The sequence below is a fragment of the Marmota flaviventris genome, chromosome 8, assembly GCF_047511675.1.
Source record: "Marmota flaviventris isolate mMarFla1 chromosome 8, mMarFla1.hap1, whole genome shotgun sequence".
In the NCBI taxonomy this organism is placed as follows: domain Eukaryota; kingdom Metazoa; phylum Chordata; class Mammalia; order Rodentia; family Sciuridae; genus Marmota; species Marmota flaviventris.
This window is the reverse complement of record NC_092505.1, coordinates 36,259,243-36,277,664: the sequence shown is the minus strand read 5'-3', so window position 1 is coordinate 36,277,664 and position 18,422 is coordinate 36,259,243. Positions and strand designations below refer to the sequence as shown.

Here is an 18,422-nt window from a genome sequence, read left to right as displayed (position 1 = left end):
AATTTATTTCTTTATTATTATTTTGGGGGTCAGTCCTGGGGATCAAACTCAGGGCCTCATGCATGCTAGAAGAGCTCTGTGTTAGAAGTATTTTCAAATTTATCAATAGTGAAACACAAGGGCTAATCCTCAGCCCTTTTTTTTGTTATTTGGTCTCATGAAGTTACCCAGGCTGGCCTCAAACTTGTGATACTCCTTCCTCTGTCTCTCTAGTAGCTGGGATTACAGGTGTGTGCCACTGTGCCCAAAGATATTATTTTATTCAGGCTATTGCAATAAGGAGAGTGTTAATTAATGAGGAACATCTCAAAGAAAAGGAAGGGGGATTTAGGAATTTACATAAGCAAGTAAATAAGGGAAATATCCTGTAGTTTGGGGTATTATGAGGAAGGATAAGAGATGGGACAGTCTTAGTATACTTGTATTTAGGGTCAGCTGCTCCTAAAACACAAAGAGGTGCAAAGGATTTCTTAAGTGTTACAACTTCCAGGGAGCCAGAACTCTGAAAAAGTCCAAATTTGTCAGATCCCTTTATGTTGAAGATAAATATTCATTGTTAAACTACACAGAAGCACTCATAAACCTCCTGAGAAGGTGAATCAGGACATAAAAATAGACTTCTAACAACTCTCATGACTGTTATTTCTGGAAATCCAGTTGAAACATCTGTTGAAAGTTGGTGGCAAAAATCAGGTTGTTTCAGGTTTCTGGAAGTTAAGCATGTTGAAAAGGGGATGTGTCTTTCCTAAGTGAAAAATCTTTGCTTACTTAATCATCAAGGTTATAATCAAATCAGTGTAAACCATAGGTTATTTTTATTCTCTACAGATAAGAACTCAAAGCCCAGGCTAAGAAATTGGGTTTCCAAAGCACAAATCAAGAAGGGAACACAAAGGACTCTGAGAAGCCTGGCTATTCAGAGGGACCACATGAGTACTCAGCAATGAAGCCCACTTCTATTTAATCAGCTCTAAAAGTTTCCAGATGTCTCAGTCCATGGTTGGCCTACTCCTTTGCTCTGATCCCAAGTGAAGCAGAGCATTATGGTGGAAGGGCGTAGCAGAGGGAAGCTGTTCAGCACAGAGCAGCCAGGAAGCCAACTAAAGTCTAATGTCCATTTTCATCTGTGTACTGGAAAAGACCTCAAAACAAATCCTATTCTCACCTGTGAACACTCCTTCATACATCTTCTACCCGAAAGGTTGAAAGGTTTTTTTTTTTTTTTTAATCCTCCTTATCATATCCAGTTTTAACAAGGGAGTGCCAGTCTTAAATGTGGTTTTAACTAAGTCTGAAAGGGATGGCCCAAAAAATACTGGCAACACAAAGTAACTTTTCCATTGTACAAGGAATATTAATGAAGCTCAGCTCTTCTTCATAGATCTCAAAAGGTTAGAGAAGAAAAAAGTAAGATTGATGGAGTACTGATTAAGGGGGACTTTTTTTCATTTATCTAAATCTTCCCAAAGTACCTTTTTAATTCAAACAGATGAGTAGAAAGTCAGAATTTTACTTTTTTATCAAATTTCTCTCATATCCTCTCTCACAGGTCTGTGATGAGAAGTGGTAGAAGAACCAACTGTAAGAATTTTCTTGCAGGTATTCTGATGATTACTGCATTCAATATTAAAACGTTGTTTAGGCACATGGACTCAGAGAAACACTCTCTCCTCTCAGTAACAGAAAATGTTAAACCACTTGTACAACTGGATTGTGAGCATGATAGGTACTGCTCATATCTCTTTCTTTGTAGTAGTTAAATAAAAATAAAAGTTTGTATTTCACTATTGATAAATGTGAAAATACTTCTAAAAGTAATTTGCTACTAATCTCACTTTAGATTTCATTCAATTGTTCTACACTAACTGGGTTTTGTTTCATTTTTAATACCATTACTTTTTTATGTTAGTCAATCTATTTTTTTTTTGCACATGTTCAAATCCTTTGAGAAAAAAACAAGTTATAGAGTCACTCTTCCTCAAAACTTTTAAACCAAATTTAATCACTATTCAGTGGTATAGAGGCAACATTTGAATAACTATTAAGGTTTAGTGCCCCAAAAGGATACCAAGGATTGTGTATCACATTCTTATAATCTATAAGGAGTAGAGTCGCCATTGAAAATTACTGAGTTTATATTTTAGATCATTTTTTGTCAAGTGATTGATAAATTCTGTATTTATGTATTCTTAATCCCTTATTTACTTTCTTGTTTTAAAAAAAAATACTAAGAGTTAGGTTGCCCAGTCTAGGAAACCATCTAATAAAGAAGATACTTAACTCCTTTAAAAATTATTACATTAAAAGCCAGGCATGGTGGCACATATCTGTAATCCCAGTGGCTCAGGAGGCTAAGACAGGAGGATAGCAAATTCAAAGGCAGGCTCAACAACAGTGAGGCACTAAACAACTCAACTGTCTCTAAATAAAGTATAAAATAGGAATGGGGATGTGGCTCAGTGGCCGATGTGAAAATACCAAGGAAGATAATATTTTAAGTACTAACAATATCGGGTCTGTTCTTTTATTCTTGCCATGTCAGAAATCCCTTCCATGGGAGGGGAGGGGAGGTGAGGGGGGATAGTAGAGGATAGGAAAGTCAGCAGAATACAACATACACTAGTATGGCAGTATGTTAAAATGTGGATGTGTAACCAATGTGATTCTGCAATCTGTATATGAGGTAAAAATGGGAGCTCATAATCCACTTGTAATGTTTTGAACAACTAATAATAATAATAATAAAAGAAATCCCTTCCAAAAGATTATGTGAGATAGACTATTATATAGAGAGGAAAAAAATGGTTATTCAGGTGATCAATTCATAATTTATTGTAATAAGCAAGGAAATAGATTAGCTTGTCCTCAGGATAATATTTTGTTGTTGTTGTTGTTAACATTTTAATGACCTGCAGAAATGTAAATATTACATATTATTTCTGCTCTAATATTCAATGTGCTTAAAACAACATTTGTCAGTTTTAACCAGTCCTTCCTCTTTTTGACTTAAACCGCTTGTTATAATTTGTGAGGTTACATCCTGCATGATTTGTAAAACTTACACTGGCTACTTCATACTCAGTTTTCACTCCAGCAATTGTTCATAAATATAAAACCTCCAAAAGAGATGGGGATGTGAAGAACTAGCAGTCTTTTGCAAGTCTAGTTCAAGATCACAATATTTTATTAGGGACTCCTTAATCTTTTGTAATTAACAGAATGACAATCATAAATGCTAAAAGTTCGATGTAAACATGAAAATAAGGTTTTAGTCCTCTGTTCTGTCTGTACTCTGTATTTTAATCCATGATGAAGTTCTCCCTTTAATAGTAAACTCCTCTCCCAGATAATTTACTTTCCAGGCATTCCTTGCTGAATGCTTGTCATGTTCTATAATGTGTGACTCTAATCAGGCATGATGTACCCTACAGAGATATTTAACCCAAGGATGTTTGATATCCAGGTTGTAAGCATGAAACCTTATCCCCAAACGTAAACAATGTAACTAATAGTCTGATGCAGATTCTCTATCACAATAGGCTTTAATGTGTTATAGAACTTGAAGAATTAAAAGGAACAAAAGCTAAAAACACATATTTGTGTACATACATGTACAAACAGATATATCCCACAGTGAGTTCTGTAAATATCATAGTTTAGCCAGTCTAATGATAGAACGTGATATATGGATTAAAAATATGATGGGCAACATAGAAGAAAAAACCATTAGCTGGTTGCATTGAAACCAAGAGAGAAAGGAACTGAATCATGATAAAGCTGGTCAATCAGTGAATTCTCTATAGCCAAGGAATAAACTTTATGGTTGTAATAGGTTCCCTCATGCTCCTTTCACTGACAATAACCTCTTTTCACTTTATAGTAGCCTGAATGAATTACCTCAGGACAACTGACCAAGAGCTTGACATGAAAAGTCAATTTTCACTGGCAACCTCTTTCAAGAAAATATTTTATATTTTATACAATTTTTCTTAGGCTGAATCAAAAAGGGTACACCATTTGATTGGAAAATATAAAAAAAAATTATTACCTGATTCTAAGCCTGATGTTGTAGGGTAACAACTATATTTGTTTACATCAGAGTATGTTTTTTTCCTCTACTATACTAAAAACAATACTTTATTGCAAGCCCAAAAAAATGATAAAAGAGGATAGAAAAAAAATTTAAAGTTCTCCATTAAAATATTTTTTAAGAAAATAAAAATATCTGTGAAGTCTGTAAGCAGTAGCTAAATGGAAATCTTTTAAAGTATTACAATTATCTAGTTACCAATTTATTTTATAGTTTTATAGCTTTAAGCACATGTGAAATTAAACAACCTGCCCCTCATGTACCTATTTTAAAACCGAATCATTTATTGATTGATTATTGACTATGTTTCTGAAAAACTACCTTTCAGACTATACTACAATGTTTGTCTGCACCATGTGCTAATAGAGTTTTGTCAATTCTTTTTTAACAGGCCTTGTTTTCTCAGCAAAATATCACTTCTAAATAGCAATTATTCACTGGGATACTCACAAAGCTCAGTATAATATATGAATTCTTATAATTGAGAAAAAAAACTGAAATTTCTCTTTTTTTCTTTCTATTACTAATTCTTAGTCCTTTTCTCTTCTTCTTGAAAAAATATATGGATAGAAAAAAATAATACAGAGGTGACCTTCAGAACATCAACAAATCTTCTCTCCAAGAAACCAACTAATACTGGTGGAAGTTATTTACACACAAACACACACACATTTATGTCTGTGGAAATTGTACTCATACAAATGAAGAAAAATCATTCAATAAAATCTGTTAAATCTCAGTAAGAACGGGTGAAATTTGTGGCACCTGAGTCATGATTTGCTCCCTGCTTCCACATCCTCCCCAACTCAGCATGAGGGGAACTTGCCTGGATATGATGTGGCCAAGAAGACTGAACTGACATCTCCACTCCATCAAGGGATACAATATTTTTTCCCAGGAGGAAAAAACCTGTGAGCATCTCTTATTCAGCTCATTCCTGCTTTTAGTTGTAGAAATTAAACTCCAGGTGGCTAAGTGGCTTGGGTTCTCTTGCCTACCTGGTTCTCACTCATACAGTAAGAACAAAGGGGCTCAACGTTTTTTATTTCAGCTCATTCATAGAAAGAATAGTGTTTTTTAAACCAGAAGAAGCAGGCCAAAGAACCAGAGTCTACCATCACCCCTCTAGTTCCATGCTTACTTATAAGCAGAGGTGTCACACTGTAGACTCAGGCCAAGTCCCAAATTCAAGAAAAGCCACATAGAGGCTTTGCTCAGAGGAGAGTCAGGCCATACACAGCAAGACAGTATTTAGAAGCTTTGAAGGAAAGAACTTTGGAACAAAATCTCTTTTGAAAATAATGGAGACTTTGCTCTAAATCAAGTAAGAAGAAACCAGAAGTTACATGAGTCTAACAAAGCTAAACTTACAAGCTGGTTTATCAGAGAAAGTGAAATGAAGAATGAGTAAAGATGGGCCTTTCCATAGTCAACAAAAATCTCAAATATATCTTCAAAAACAACAACAACAACAACAAAAAAAAAAAACACCCAGTAACAAAGGGTCACGAGTTTAAATCAACCAGGCTAAGGAACAATATGTACACATGGCATTGTCAAAAACAACAGAACAAGCAACTCACAAATAATGAAGGGAAAATACACTGGGTGTAATATTAAGAGAGATTAACAGAAAAATCAGGCAAAGTTAGCATCAACAGAAGTCCTGCTAGAACTGCTGTTGCCCCAGGGTAACACTGCCCCTGCCAAAGGCTGTGAGAGCTAACTGACACCATCCAAATCAGTAAGGAAATAAGTGAGCAAATAACAAACTTTAGGGCAAGATCACTATTCAGAATTATTATATTTTTAAAATGTTGTACTTCCTGGAAAAATCATGAAGCATACAAAGTATCACAAAAATGTGACCCCCTTTCAAGGGAGAAAAAAAGAGTCCTCAGAAACGACTGATGAAAAGACTCAACTGAAGGACTTAAGACAAAACTGCAAATGATCCATTATAAATTTGTTCAAAGTACTAAGGGAAACCATGCTCAAAGAAGTAAAAAAAGATGTAATGACCATGACTTACCAAGTTATGAACATTGATAAAGAGAGAGAAATTGTAAAATGAAAAGCAAAACGAAGCTCTGAAATTGCATAGATAGAATTATTTTACTTTATTTTACTAAAAACTATTGAACTGTACACATTGAACTGTAAACATAGTTTAATTTGATTGCATGCATTATATCTCAATAAAGTTGTTATTTATAAAACAATAAGTAAAAATGGCTAAGCCCATGTTTTGCCTCAATTATCAAAGTATGCAAATAATGGACCCTTTAACAAGCTATGGGTTAGAAAGAAAAAAAAAGTCTGAAGGCCATTCTCTTGGAAGTTGATGATTTTGTTTTGAGTACTTTCAAGCTATAAATACAACAGTATACAAAGAATGCATTTTAACAGTCATAGAGAAATTTATGATCTAACTCTAAGCTACATTAGTATTTAATAATGTCAATAAACAATCCCCATCAATTCATCATTATCAATGCAAACATAAGAAAGTCTACCAACATACTCAGATACTGCTATAATAAAAGGACAAGTAGACCATAATAACATGAAGATCTATTTGAATCTAACACCTTTTGTTGATAAAATAATTGAAGAATCATTTTTAATGCTATGATTTAGATATTTTAAAATGTCATCCGGAAAATATAATACACATTAAAATTTATTTCAGGGTTTTATGATCTTTGTGGAAATTAAAAACTGAGAAATGTTTTCAATGTCTTCTAAGTTCAAAAGGTCATTAGCCAAAGGAGAGATGAACATTGAATCTCTCTCTCCATATTCCACAAAAATCATGAAGCAGAATTCCATGAAATATCAAAAGTTCAACTTTCTTAGAACATGAAGAAGCCATAAAAGATCTTTTGGAAATGACCTGATGAAAATCTGAATAACAATTAAATTCCACTATCAGAAGATGAGCACTAAGAATCTAACATATCTGAATATTTATGTGAGTATAATCTCAGTATGACATAGATTAGTAAGTCCTATATAATTGAGGCATGCACTTTCTTTAACCTTTAAAATAAAAGCATTGGTTAAAAACAGGAATTTAAAATAAAGTTTAAAAACACTCCTTTTGTCAAAATTGATAAGTGAAATTCAGTTAAAAATATGAATGTATGCATCCTATTATATATATGCTGGGACTTTCCTTTTTTCTTCTCACAAGGTATAAGAACCCATAAAAGCACTGAATCCCTTTGATTATATAAAGGGATGCCTAATCTTCAATATAATTTTTAATCTAGAGTAGTCCATCAAAATGTATATAGACACATTTCACTCTCATTCATTTTATCCTCTTAAATTGATTATACAACTTTAAAACAAACAAGCAGACAAAATTGAAGTGCCATACCATCATAACAAATGAATTATTCCTCTACATTTCAAAAATAGAGACAAGGACATCTGTTTCCAGCCTAGATGCAGTAACACTAAGATTACCTTTCATTTGAAAAAAAAAAAAAACACTTAATAATGGACAGTGATATCTGAGAGATGGAAAACAAATTAACTGAACCCTAAAAATACCTGTTTAATGCCTTGAGGATGTGGTCCATGCATGGGGACCCAATATTGAACTTGGCAGACTCTCTGAATTAAGGAGATGGATCTGTACATCTGTATATCTGAGAAGGCCAAATCACCTTTGAAGGGCAGAGTATCAAAGAGGAGAGTTCAAGAGAGATAATGGCAGATATTATCAGAGCTCCTTCTCTATTCAGCAAAGTAAGGACTAATTAAGGTATCTGAATAGGAAAACTGAGGCTTGGACAAGAACTATCTGAAAGAATTATTAGAAATAGTAGATGGTGCTCATACAGTGCTGGAATGGTGCCTGTTGTTACCAATCAGACTAAAAATACTCATAATTTAGTCATTAGTGATGACTAAAATTAATTCATAGAAAAAAGACTGCTCCGATCTCAACTAAGAAATTTAAAAGAATCTCTGAAAGGAATAAAATCTTTTTAAGTAACTTACCAAGAGTAATGCTTAAGAATACTTATGGAAATATGAAAATATTCAGCAAAAAAAGGTAAAACTCACAATATCTAGATCCAAGCCTAAAACTACAACTCGTTCAAAGTAGCAGGAAAGTGCCACATATAATAAGGAGATAGATCAACCTTTTGAAGCAGACCCAGAACTAACAAGTATGACGGAAACTACAAAGGCATTTGATGTACAAAAATTAATTTGAAATAGATTAAACCTAAATCTTAATTTTACAATTTATTGGAGTAATCTTTCTGACCTTGGATTAAGTGAAAATTTCTTGTAAACAATATAGAAGCATGACTCATAAAGGCAAAAAATAGTTAACTGGACTTCATGAAGTAGTACAACCACTTTCCAAAAAACTTGGGCAACTTTTATTTTTAAGTAAATATATGTTTATCACATGATCCAACTAGTCCTCATCTAAGCACTTAGCAAAGAGAAATGAAAGCATATGGACATAGAAAGACTTAGATGATAATGATCATGAAAGCTTTAGTACAATCATTCCAAATTGTTAACAACCCAAATTCTATCAAAAGGAAAAGACAAACAAATTGTAGTATATTTACTCATATAATTGATGGTGAATTCAAAATATTAATGTGAAGAGAAATAAACTAGAAAAATAAAAGTACATACCATATGATCAACCACTGATACCTACAGGAAGCAATTGTTGCATCTCTTTCCTCTTTCGTAGGACAACTTATGCATCTTACAGTGTTGCCTCTAGAATCTTTACATAATACATTTAATAGCATTCAAAAAATTCCAATTTCTGTACATGCATTTTCTCACAAGCACACAGACATACATATATCCTATGTATAGTACAGACATACATATATCCTATGTATAGTACAGACATACATATATCCTATGTATAGCTATTACTGATGTTGTTACTGTTTCTCACTTGATACTGTGTCCAGCATTGTCTTGACTTACACAGCAAGGACATTTTAAAATAGGTAAGTATTAATATTATTATTATATATAAATTAATAAATGTATGGTATATTCTTTAAGTTTAAATAATGCTTTCAATTAGTTCTTATGTAATGCAAGGACTAAACTCAAACGGTACAAATCTGTGCTTATTTTCTTTTATATTTATCTTCAAAGAATTTATAATCTCTAATTTATGTTACTATTTAATTCACTTCAAATGAAGGTTTATATGACTGATGTTAAATGAGTCATTGAGCTAAAACTAGTTTTGCAACATAAAATTCAGAAGTCAAATAGATAATCTACTCATATCAAAGTCAAACCCACATAAGTTCAATTGAAGAAAAGAATACAAAAAAAAGCAAAAATAATTATATGGCCAATGAATATTGCTAAGAGCTTTGTAAAAGCATAATTTTCAGAAACATTAAAATACTAAAGTATGTATTGATTCAATTTTAGACAACATCCCTCTAGAATAGACTCCTAAGGTACATAGCATATTAAGAGCCATTTTCTAACTATTGGTCTTCCTGGTCTCCTCCTTCACTTCTGAATACCTATTGACTAGTCTCTAATCCTGTGGATTTTGAATCAACTGATGTATTTGAGAAATATTAAGTTTTTTAATCCTGACATCCAGGAATTCTGATTTAGTATGTCTTCTTTGAGACTAGGAATCTCCTTTAAAAAAAAAAAAAAAAAAACTATCTGAGGTGATTGTAATCCAAGTGGTCTAAGAGCCACCTTTTGAGAAACACAGCCTTAAGAAGTTCACTCATATCTTGCTAACTGCTGACAAGTTATTTACTAAGTAGCTTACAGTAAAATTATGCTGTATTTAGCCCACTAGGAAATTAGCAGATGCACTATCTTTGATTGACATTAAAATATATGAAAAAAACCTCTTCATACAGGGAAACACAGCTAAAGTCAACTCAAGTTTAATGTCCAAACATTTTGAAACACATGGTAGGTAATAAAATAAATAACATCTGCAGACTAATGGCAATGCTGTTGGGAGTTGATAAATTTCAAGGACTCGCCAAGGAACTCGGGCTTTGATGGATATGCACATTATTAGATGGCATAATTACCAGGATAGGAATAACATACTGAGAGAAGTTCTGTTTTAAATATGCTGCACATAAGAAGAGAAATGACTATTGTAAAAGGTTAAATCTTAAAATTTCCCTCACCATAGGTGTACTTTGCTATGATCCAAATCTCTTTCCTGATTATAAGTCACCTAAATTCAAAAGCTTATTAACATGACTTTTTACATTCTACATAACTAATTCAATCTAAATATTTTAACAAATAACCATTATTTCTGTCTGAACTATTTTATCTTCATGCCTTTCTTATTTTCAATGAGTATATTTCATTATCCAGGGACCTGAATTGTATAGTGTTTGTCCCTAGTTTTGGTCCATCTCTCAGGATCATTCCCCTAGTTCACCTGACATTTATCTTCTCTTTCAGATAAATGCCTTGGTAAAATAATTGCACTGGTTCAGAACCTTATTAGCTTTGTGCTTGAAATGTCTCTTAACCCACTCTTCCAAACCTCAGATTTTTCTCTAAGCTGAAGTTCTGGGTCTTTCTTTAAGAATATATATCCAAGCCCAATCTCTGCAAGATATATAAATATGAAAAATTACTCTGTCTTTCCTAGATCTCAACAAGCTTAGTCAATTAAAGCAACACATATTTTTTATGTTATGGTTTCTGTAGTTTAGGAATCCAGGGCTTAGTTTGGTCCTGCACTCAATGTCACTGTACTAAATCAAAGTGTTGGATGGGGGTACGATTCCCATTTAAGTTTTATTGTCCTCCTCAAATTTACTGGTTGTTAGCCTGTTCATTTCCCTATTCACTCATGGAAGGCTTTCAGAAGAGTTCACCAACAGTTACTGCCACATGACTCCCACAAACAGTTCAAAATAGCTGTTTTATTTTATTTTATTTTATTTTTTTCTTTCAGGTCAAGAGAAGAATGTCTTTCTAATAGCTGTTTGTTTTCTTCCAGGTCAAGAGAAGAATGTCTTTCTGACTCTTTACTCTTTTCTGAAGACCTTACTTCGTTATGTCAACCTACTTTTCATAACCTTCCTTTGTTGGAAGGGAGCCATAGTTATATCTGCAAGACCGCTTTTGCCATATAAGGTAACATAATCAAGTTATGTTGATTATGACGTGACAAGTCATGTCACTTCATAGTCACAATTCCCTCCTAATCTCAAAGTGAAAGGTTTACATTAGGGTGTAGGTCATTGAGGGTTATAGAATTCTGCCTAACCCATTAAAGTTAAACTTAGCTGAAAAAGAAAATCTCAAAATTTTGCAATAAGAAACACTCAGACTACAAATTATCAAACTTATACATGGAATGAAATTTTTAATGTAACTGTCAGCTCTCAGGGAGCCAAAAGATTTAGGAAGGCACTGCACATCTTTTTTGACACTAAATGGCAAATATTCAGACTTCCTTGCTACCCAGAAGATTAAAGACTTCAGTGAGTAACACCTGTGGTTTTGGATGCAGAGCTGCCCAGAGGCACCAAAGGAGTGTCTGAGTAGCTCATGGAGGGAGGAAAAAAAACAGAGTTAGATGGAATTATGATAATTTTATTCTACAGTTTAAAGCTTATAGACAAAAAAAAAAAAATATGTCTCTCCATTGCCTACAGAATATATTCCAAACTTAATCTGCAATAAAAGATCCGTGACCTATCTGGACTCTCCTGCCTCCTTGTTTACCTTTCATGCTTATATCACACTTAAATTTCAGTTACTTCAATTGCATGCTTGTAACCTGCATAGATACATGGATTATTTTTCTTGAGATTGTCCTGCTACTTCTTTTACTCCTAGTCCAGTAAACTCAGTAAAGTCAATAAAATGTAATATTCACTTTTATCAAAGAACAGTTGAGCCTTCACTTTTCCCACAAAGTAGGCCTGGTCTCTGCTTCTGTTGTACAAAAACTGTAGCCAGTTCATATATGTGTGCCTGGTAGATCTTATAATTATATGTCTATCCCCCAATGTGAGTACCTTGAGGGACTATTTTTGTTTTGTTTGTTTATGTTTGCAGTTTTATTGTGGGGATTGGTAGAGCTCATCAGTCATGATTTGCTGACTATAATAATAATAGAAATGATAATAATGTCCAAAATGTTCTTAGAGATTCCATGTACTGGAAAACATTTTATGTATTGGTTTGTGTAGGACTTTTGCCAACAGTACTTTGAAACAAGCATTTTTATCCTCATTAAACATATGAGAAAACATATATTAGAGACAGGCTTTCTATGTGGATTACTGATATTTTTCATTTTACATTCTCTATGACAACGTAGTCTCCAAAGAGGAACATCAGTATCACTCACACATTTAACACAATGCTAAAAGGCATATTCTCAGGCTCTATTTTAAGCCTACTCAATCAGAAAATTTAGGGTGAGGATCCTGTAAGATTCAAGAAGCTCGATAAGGAATGATGATGCCTGTTGAAATTTAAGAACCACTGCCTTATAATCCAGTAACTTTCATCTAGAAACTGAAATTTTACACTTAGATAGTAATAGAAAAAAAGAAAAAAAAATGTGTAAAGACAAATCTCTTTAAGAGAAAATACTCTCCATATTTGTTTAATAATTCCAAAGATGTCATAAATATCTCCAAATCAAGGTTTTTATTTTCTTGATTTGAATCTTCACTCATGCACCATAAAATACTGTGAAATTTGGAGGCATTTTTTTAACAATGTCTTATTGAATTCAATTTAATTTGATTCGATTAGACCCACTTTTCCCTTTGCTTTACACTCGGGATTATCTTTTTTAAAAGTGTCAAGTAATATTATACTAAAAACAGTCGGATGGTAATAGAAAGTCAAATTTTCATGTCTGAAAAGACAAGACAGTGCAAGATAAGAATGAAGCTCTCCCTGAAGTGAGGCATGTTGGCTAAAGGAGCTGTAGCGAGGAAATTCACTTGGCATATCCAGAGGACTGCAACTGTGATGAACACTCACTCTGTGCAGATGACGGCACTTATTTTATTTACATATATACACCTATAAAAATAAAGTTTACACTGCTCAGGAAATTCACCATCTGACTGGGAAGACAAATATGTAAATACGTGAGAATTAGATACAAAGAAAGAGCTCTTTAGACAAATGAAAATGTAGGGGTAACAAATGCTCTGTAAATGGCCACGCACTGGTGGGTGTAAAAACAAGGAGGCTTCACAACTTGTGAATATAGAACCATATGCTGATTCTGTGTACATTTATGTCTTGAATATTGTTCTGGTCTTAATTCAGATGGCATTCAAGTATGGTGTTTACAAGATCAAACTTCAAACAGAATCCCCCGCCCCAAGATATCATCAAATCTGTTTGGCGTTCAAATCAGAGGCTACATGGATTTAAAAAGTAAGTTCTTTTATAAAAATTTGAGTACATCAGTTTCTTATAAAGCTACAATATTAAAAACAACTAATCAATATTAATGTACTTAATATGTTAGAGTCTATGACTTACCAGAGGGAAAAAGAGAAAAATCCTCAGGACAAAAATAAAAGGCTTAAAAATGGAGAACTGACTAATTATTGAATGAACTAATTATGTCAGGATGAATGTAGGCAACAGTAATTCATTGCAGTAGCATATTAAAGAGTGTGTTCTATCATGAAACAGAACATTCCTACAAAAAGACATATGTGATATAAAAAAATTTACTGCCTACAGAATTCCTATAAGCTACAGAAAGAGGATTTTAAAGTTATCCTGCAATTTAGGGCTTTCCATCAAAAGTACTTAAGCAGAAAACTGACCAGAACAGATTCTTGTCATAGTAAGATAACTCTGGAAGTAGGATGGAAGGTCTACTTAGGAAAGATTTAACTGAGTCTGGAAATGTCTAAACAAACATATCCTAAAGGAAGAATTAAAATGGATGTTAATGAACCCTACTAGAATACAAGAATTCAATTCAGTTAAATGGTAACTCATTTAGCAGAGTAAGCTGTCCAAATGTGTCTTAGGTAAGTATTTCCCAAAATTTGATCAAGTAAAATATGTCTATTATTTCTGAAATGAAGGAAGTGATTGGTATTGAATTATAGATGAGATTCTGAGATTCTAGTTTTGGACACAATAATAATGAAAGAGTAAATAAAATAGAAAATAGACAAACTTTTATATAGATTATGATCCACAATTTTTCAGTAATGTATACAAATGTACATGCTAGGTTTGCATGCCCATTACTAAGATTTAAATAAACTGTCTCAAGTTATTAGAATTAGAAGTTAAATTAATCAGAGTGCTTGCCATAAACCTGTATTATTGAAGATTATGTTGAAAATAATAACTATGATATAAGCAAATTGTTTCATTAGTCAGCAAAACAATTCTGTATTTATATGTTAATATATGTGCTAACTTGGGTTCAAGATAACCACAGTTGGGATTTAACAAAATCAAACAAAGTAACCATACCAGTAATTTCCCGTATAAACTTATTTCCTCCCTAAAAACTTCTCTGTGTATGTTTATGTGTGAGAGATAATGAGAGAGAGAAGAGAGAGATGTCTGAAGCACTTAAATCACAATGCATATTTTAACTAAGACATGCAATTATTTTTACCTTCTATGAAAATTACTAGAAGTCAGTTTTATTGATATTTATCTTGTTTTATTTCACCAAATTTGAAATTCCAAAAACCAATAAATTCAGCAATAATTTATACAGTTTCTCCATCTATAACTGAAATATTATATATAAATTTTAAATAGTAATATCTAACATACATAGTACTTACTATTGTCAAGCGTGGACCTATACATTTTTTTATATATTGAACCATTTGTTTTCCCAGTTTTGGGATGAGGCATATATTATGATTTAGTCAGCTTTTTCACTGCTGTAACTAAAGGACCTAACCAACACAATTGTAGAAGATAAAAGGTTTATTTAGGGTCTCATGGTTTCAGAGGTCTTAATCTTTAAGTGTCGTGCTCCATTCCTTGGAGCTCAAAGCAAGGTAGAACATCATGGCAGCAGAATGTGGCAGAGGGAAACAGCTCACACAGTGATCAGGAAAGAGAAAGGAAAGGACTCCACTCTCCAGATACAAAATATATAGCCCAGAGCCACATCCCCAGTGAGCCACTTCCTCTAGCCATACCCCACCTGACTCCAGCTACCACTCATTGAATCTCATCAGGGATTAATTCGCTGATTAGGTTAATGCTACAACCCAATCATTTCTCCTCCAAACTTTCTTGTATGGTCTCACATGTGAGCTTTGGGGGACACCTTACATCCAATATCATAACATATTAGGTTTAGACTTCTTGTTCATAAGAGGAAAATGAAGCACACAGAGATTATATTATACCTTTTAAAATTATCTGATTTAAGAAATGAGAAAATCTTGTCCAAAGTACATTTGATCAGTGAGCAATAATGAAAAGTATGAAAAGATTACTTTTTTCAATACATCATACTAGTTTTAATACATTAATTTTGATTTGGGGAATTTTTGTTTTTTACCTTTAATTTCTTTGTCATTTTTGAACCATCTTATGTCAGCTGCAGGTTTGCTACCAGATGTTTTACAAGTCAGCTGCATCAAGTCTCCCTCCATAACTGGTGATGAAAATCCACTAATTTGAGGCTTCTCAGGAACACCTGAAATTTAAGCAAATGAGCAAAGTGAGCATCATTCTCTAGGGATGATATAAACTTCTGCATAATAAAACAAAACTGCTTTAGATGTGTGTGTGTGTGTGTACTTATATAAAATATTTAAAAAGCTTTTGAAATGCATATAGTCCAAATTGTTTTAAAAAAAATGTAAACTTTTACCCGTAAATATATTCTTCGTACATCTTAAAAACAAGTATTCAGTATATGTTAAGATTTGCCAGAAGAAGAATTGAAGAAGAAAGATTGCATTCATGAAAAACAAAAGTTCCACAAAACATATTTCTGTTTTTCAAATTATGCTAAATTTGCTATAATACCATCTGATTTGATTTTAAAAGAGCACCTTTATCAACTGATTTCATAATTCTTTAACACTTAAAAAGATATTATTATCCTGTATGTACTTTGTTCAAGAATATGAATTTTAGAATAAGTGTTTCATCATTAATCACACCTTTACTAACCTTTCTGTCATCTAAAGTAGAAAATGTCTCCTGAGGGCATTTATAAAAATACAATTGTAGTTTTGGTAAGCATGTTATGTATTATTTTTTTAATGCTAACCACTACTACCTTTTCTATTCCAAATTACCATAAGCAGATAACTAATACAGATAAATAGAATTTAGGTGATTTAAAAATTAGAATGTTACACATTTCTTAAGCAATATTACTCAGTTTTCTCAGTAGAGATATATTAAAACTTCCTTTAAAAGTATTAAATAATAACAGCAGACTGAAGATTTTCTTGTTGAACTATTTAATTCAGTTTTGAAAAGATTAAAATGTAAGAATGTTAGAAAAAACCAATATGAGAATGGCAAAGTAAATCAACAAGAACAACAAAGATAAAGGGTCAGTATGCTTCCATTAACTACATAGTTGTTATTGCTTGTCTTCACCTTGATATTACACCTTTGCTTTAAAAAATATATATATATTTGTCCTACCACCATTCAATAAACTGGATGCAGCAGGCACCTATTCTTTGAGTTCCAATTTGGCTCTCTACAAAATAATATATTAAGCTTAGACAGTTGTTATCCTGAAATACTCCATTTTAGAGGCTATATCTTGTCGTTAATGGCAAACTTTCAGTGATTTTTATAAAATAGTCTCAGTAGGATTTGCAGTGGAGTATATTTCATATCCTATGCACAAAACCAATTCTCAAGCTGGATTAACTTTAATATTCCTATCTAAAAGAAGAGTCTGTATTGTCCTTTTAAATGCAATGTTGTGCCTTTATCTATCTAAAAAGGAAGGCAAGCTAGGGGCAAAAAAAAAAAAAAATCAATTTTTAAATTCCTCTAACTTGTTCAGTACACAGGTGTGTTTCAATGAAGTGCAACGATTTCAGCTGATTGGGGCACTGACGTCTGTGGAATCACAGAGAGGTTCAAGCTGCAACTTTATTTCCTCAGAATCTCTATGAATGTATTGCTTTTTCATGTCACTTTAACCTTTGGGAAAATAGCCCAATACTTAGAGAATAAAAGCACAAAGAAGCTACAAGCTGCATGCACAAGTGACATTATGTACTTCATTTTGGATCCAGAAAATACAAATTTAAAAGGAAAGAAGTCCCATGGAAATGTCAGGGCCATTTAAATGCACAAAAGTACACAAAGGGGTCATTTTTGAAAGCCACAGGTTATTAGAGAAGGCCCTCACCAGGTGACTTATAAGATAAAACGTAGAAGCATACTATAGATGCAAGTCAAACTCATTATATTCATTATTCTGTCAATTCACAAAAGGAGCAGAATACAAAATGTATAGATGATTTGATATAAAGAGGTCCAATTGGAAATTAAGAAAAGAAGTATGTGTTGCTAGCTACAGAACACAATGCCCTTGTGCCTTCTGAGGATGATATAAATCTTTGTACCTCCTTTTGATTAATGATAAAATGGAGAAAGCAAATAAATTATTTTTAAATGCCCTTTTTGTAGCATAGCAGAGAAGGAATTAGACTACATCTATAAATATGATCTTCAAACTACATTTTCTTACAGAATCATATTACTATAGCAGTATGCATCTCTCTGGTTTTGTGATTACATGGGTTTAGTCTCCTGTACTTACCCAGAACAGTGAGATAGGCCTTGGAAGTTTTGACAGGCATTGTAAATAAGGAACAGGTGTATTGTCCTTCATCAGAGAGAGACACATCACTGACACTGATACTCAATTCATGCCAGGAAGCACGAACCAGCTCAATCCTATTGTCCCTTAAAGCTGGAAAGAGGAAATATTGAAAATGTGAATGGAAACATTAGAGAACAGTCGGTACTTTTAGACCACATATTTTAAACACAATGCAATAAACATTTAATTTGGCTGTGCATCTAAATTTTGCTTCTTGAATCAGTTTAAAGGACGGCTTAAATATACTGAAATATTTTATCTGATTTTTTTTAAATCAAAGTAGAATTAGGTGCTCCTTAGTGTTCTCAGAAATAACTTTTTAATTAAATGATTGAATCTAGTGTAATACTTTAGATGAGGTAGATACCGGTTGTGAAAATAGATTTCCTTCACAAAGTCTTTCATGAAATGTCAGTGCCCAAAACAACTATGAACAAAATGGACTCACTTGTATGGACAGATAAATTT

The 18,422-nt window shown here is 32.9% G+C and overlaps 1 protein-coding gene across 2 annotated transcripts in view; it reads right to left on the bottom strand.

Annotated features, from left to right (window-relative positions):
* Cadm2 (cell adhesion molecule 2) overlaps positions 1 to 18,004 on the bottom strand; it is a 157,851-nt gene extending 139,847 nt beyond the window's left edge. For both annotated transcript variants that reach the window (XM_027929173.2, XM_027929175.2), the window contains exons 1-2: positions 17,892 to 18,004; positions 15,648 to 15,785 (exon numbers count right to left, since the gene is read on the bottom strand). In XM_027929173.2, the coding sequence (XP_027784974.2) occupies positions 15,648 to 15,785; positions 17,892 to 17,931 (178 nt within the window). In that variant the 5' untranslated portion in view covers positions 17,932 to 18,004. The remainder of the gene's footprint in view (positions 1 to 15,647; positions 15,786 to 17,891) is intronic.
* Positions 18,005 to 18,422: the final 418 nt, after the last annotated feature.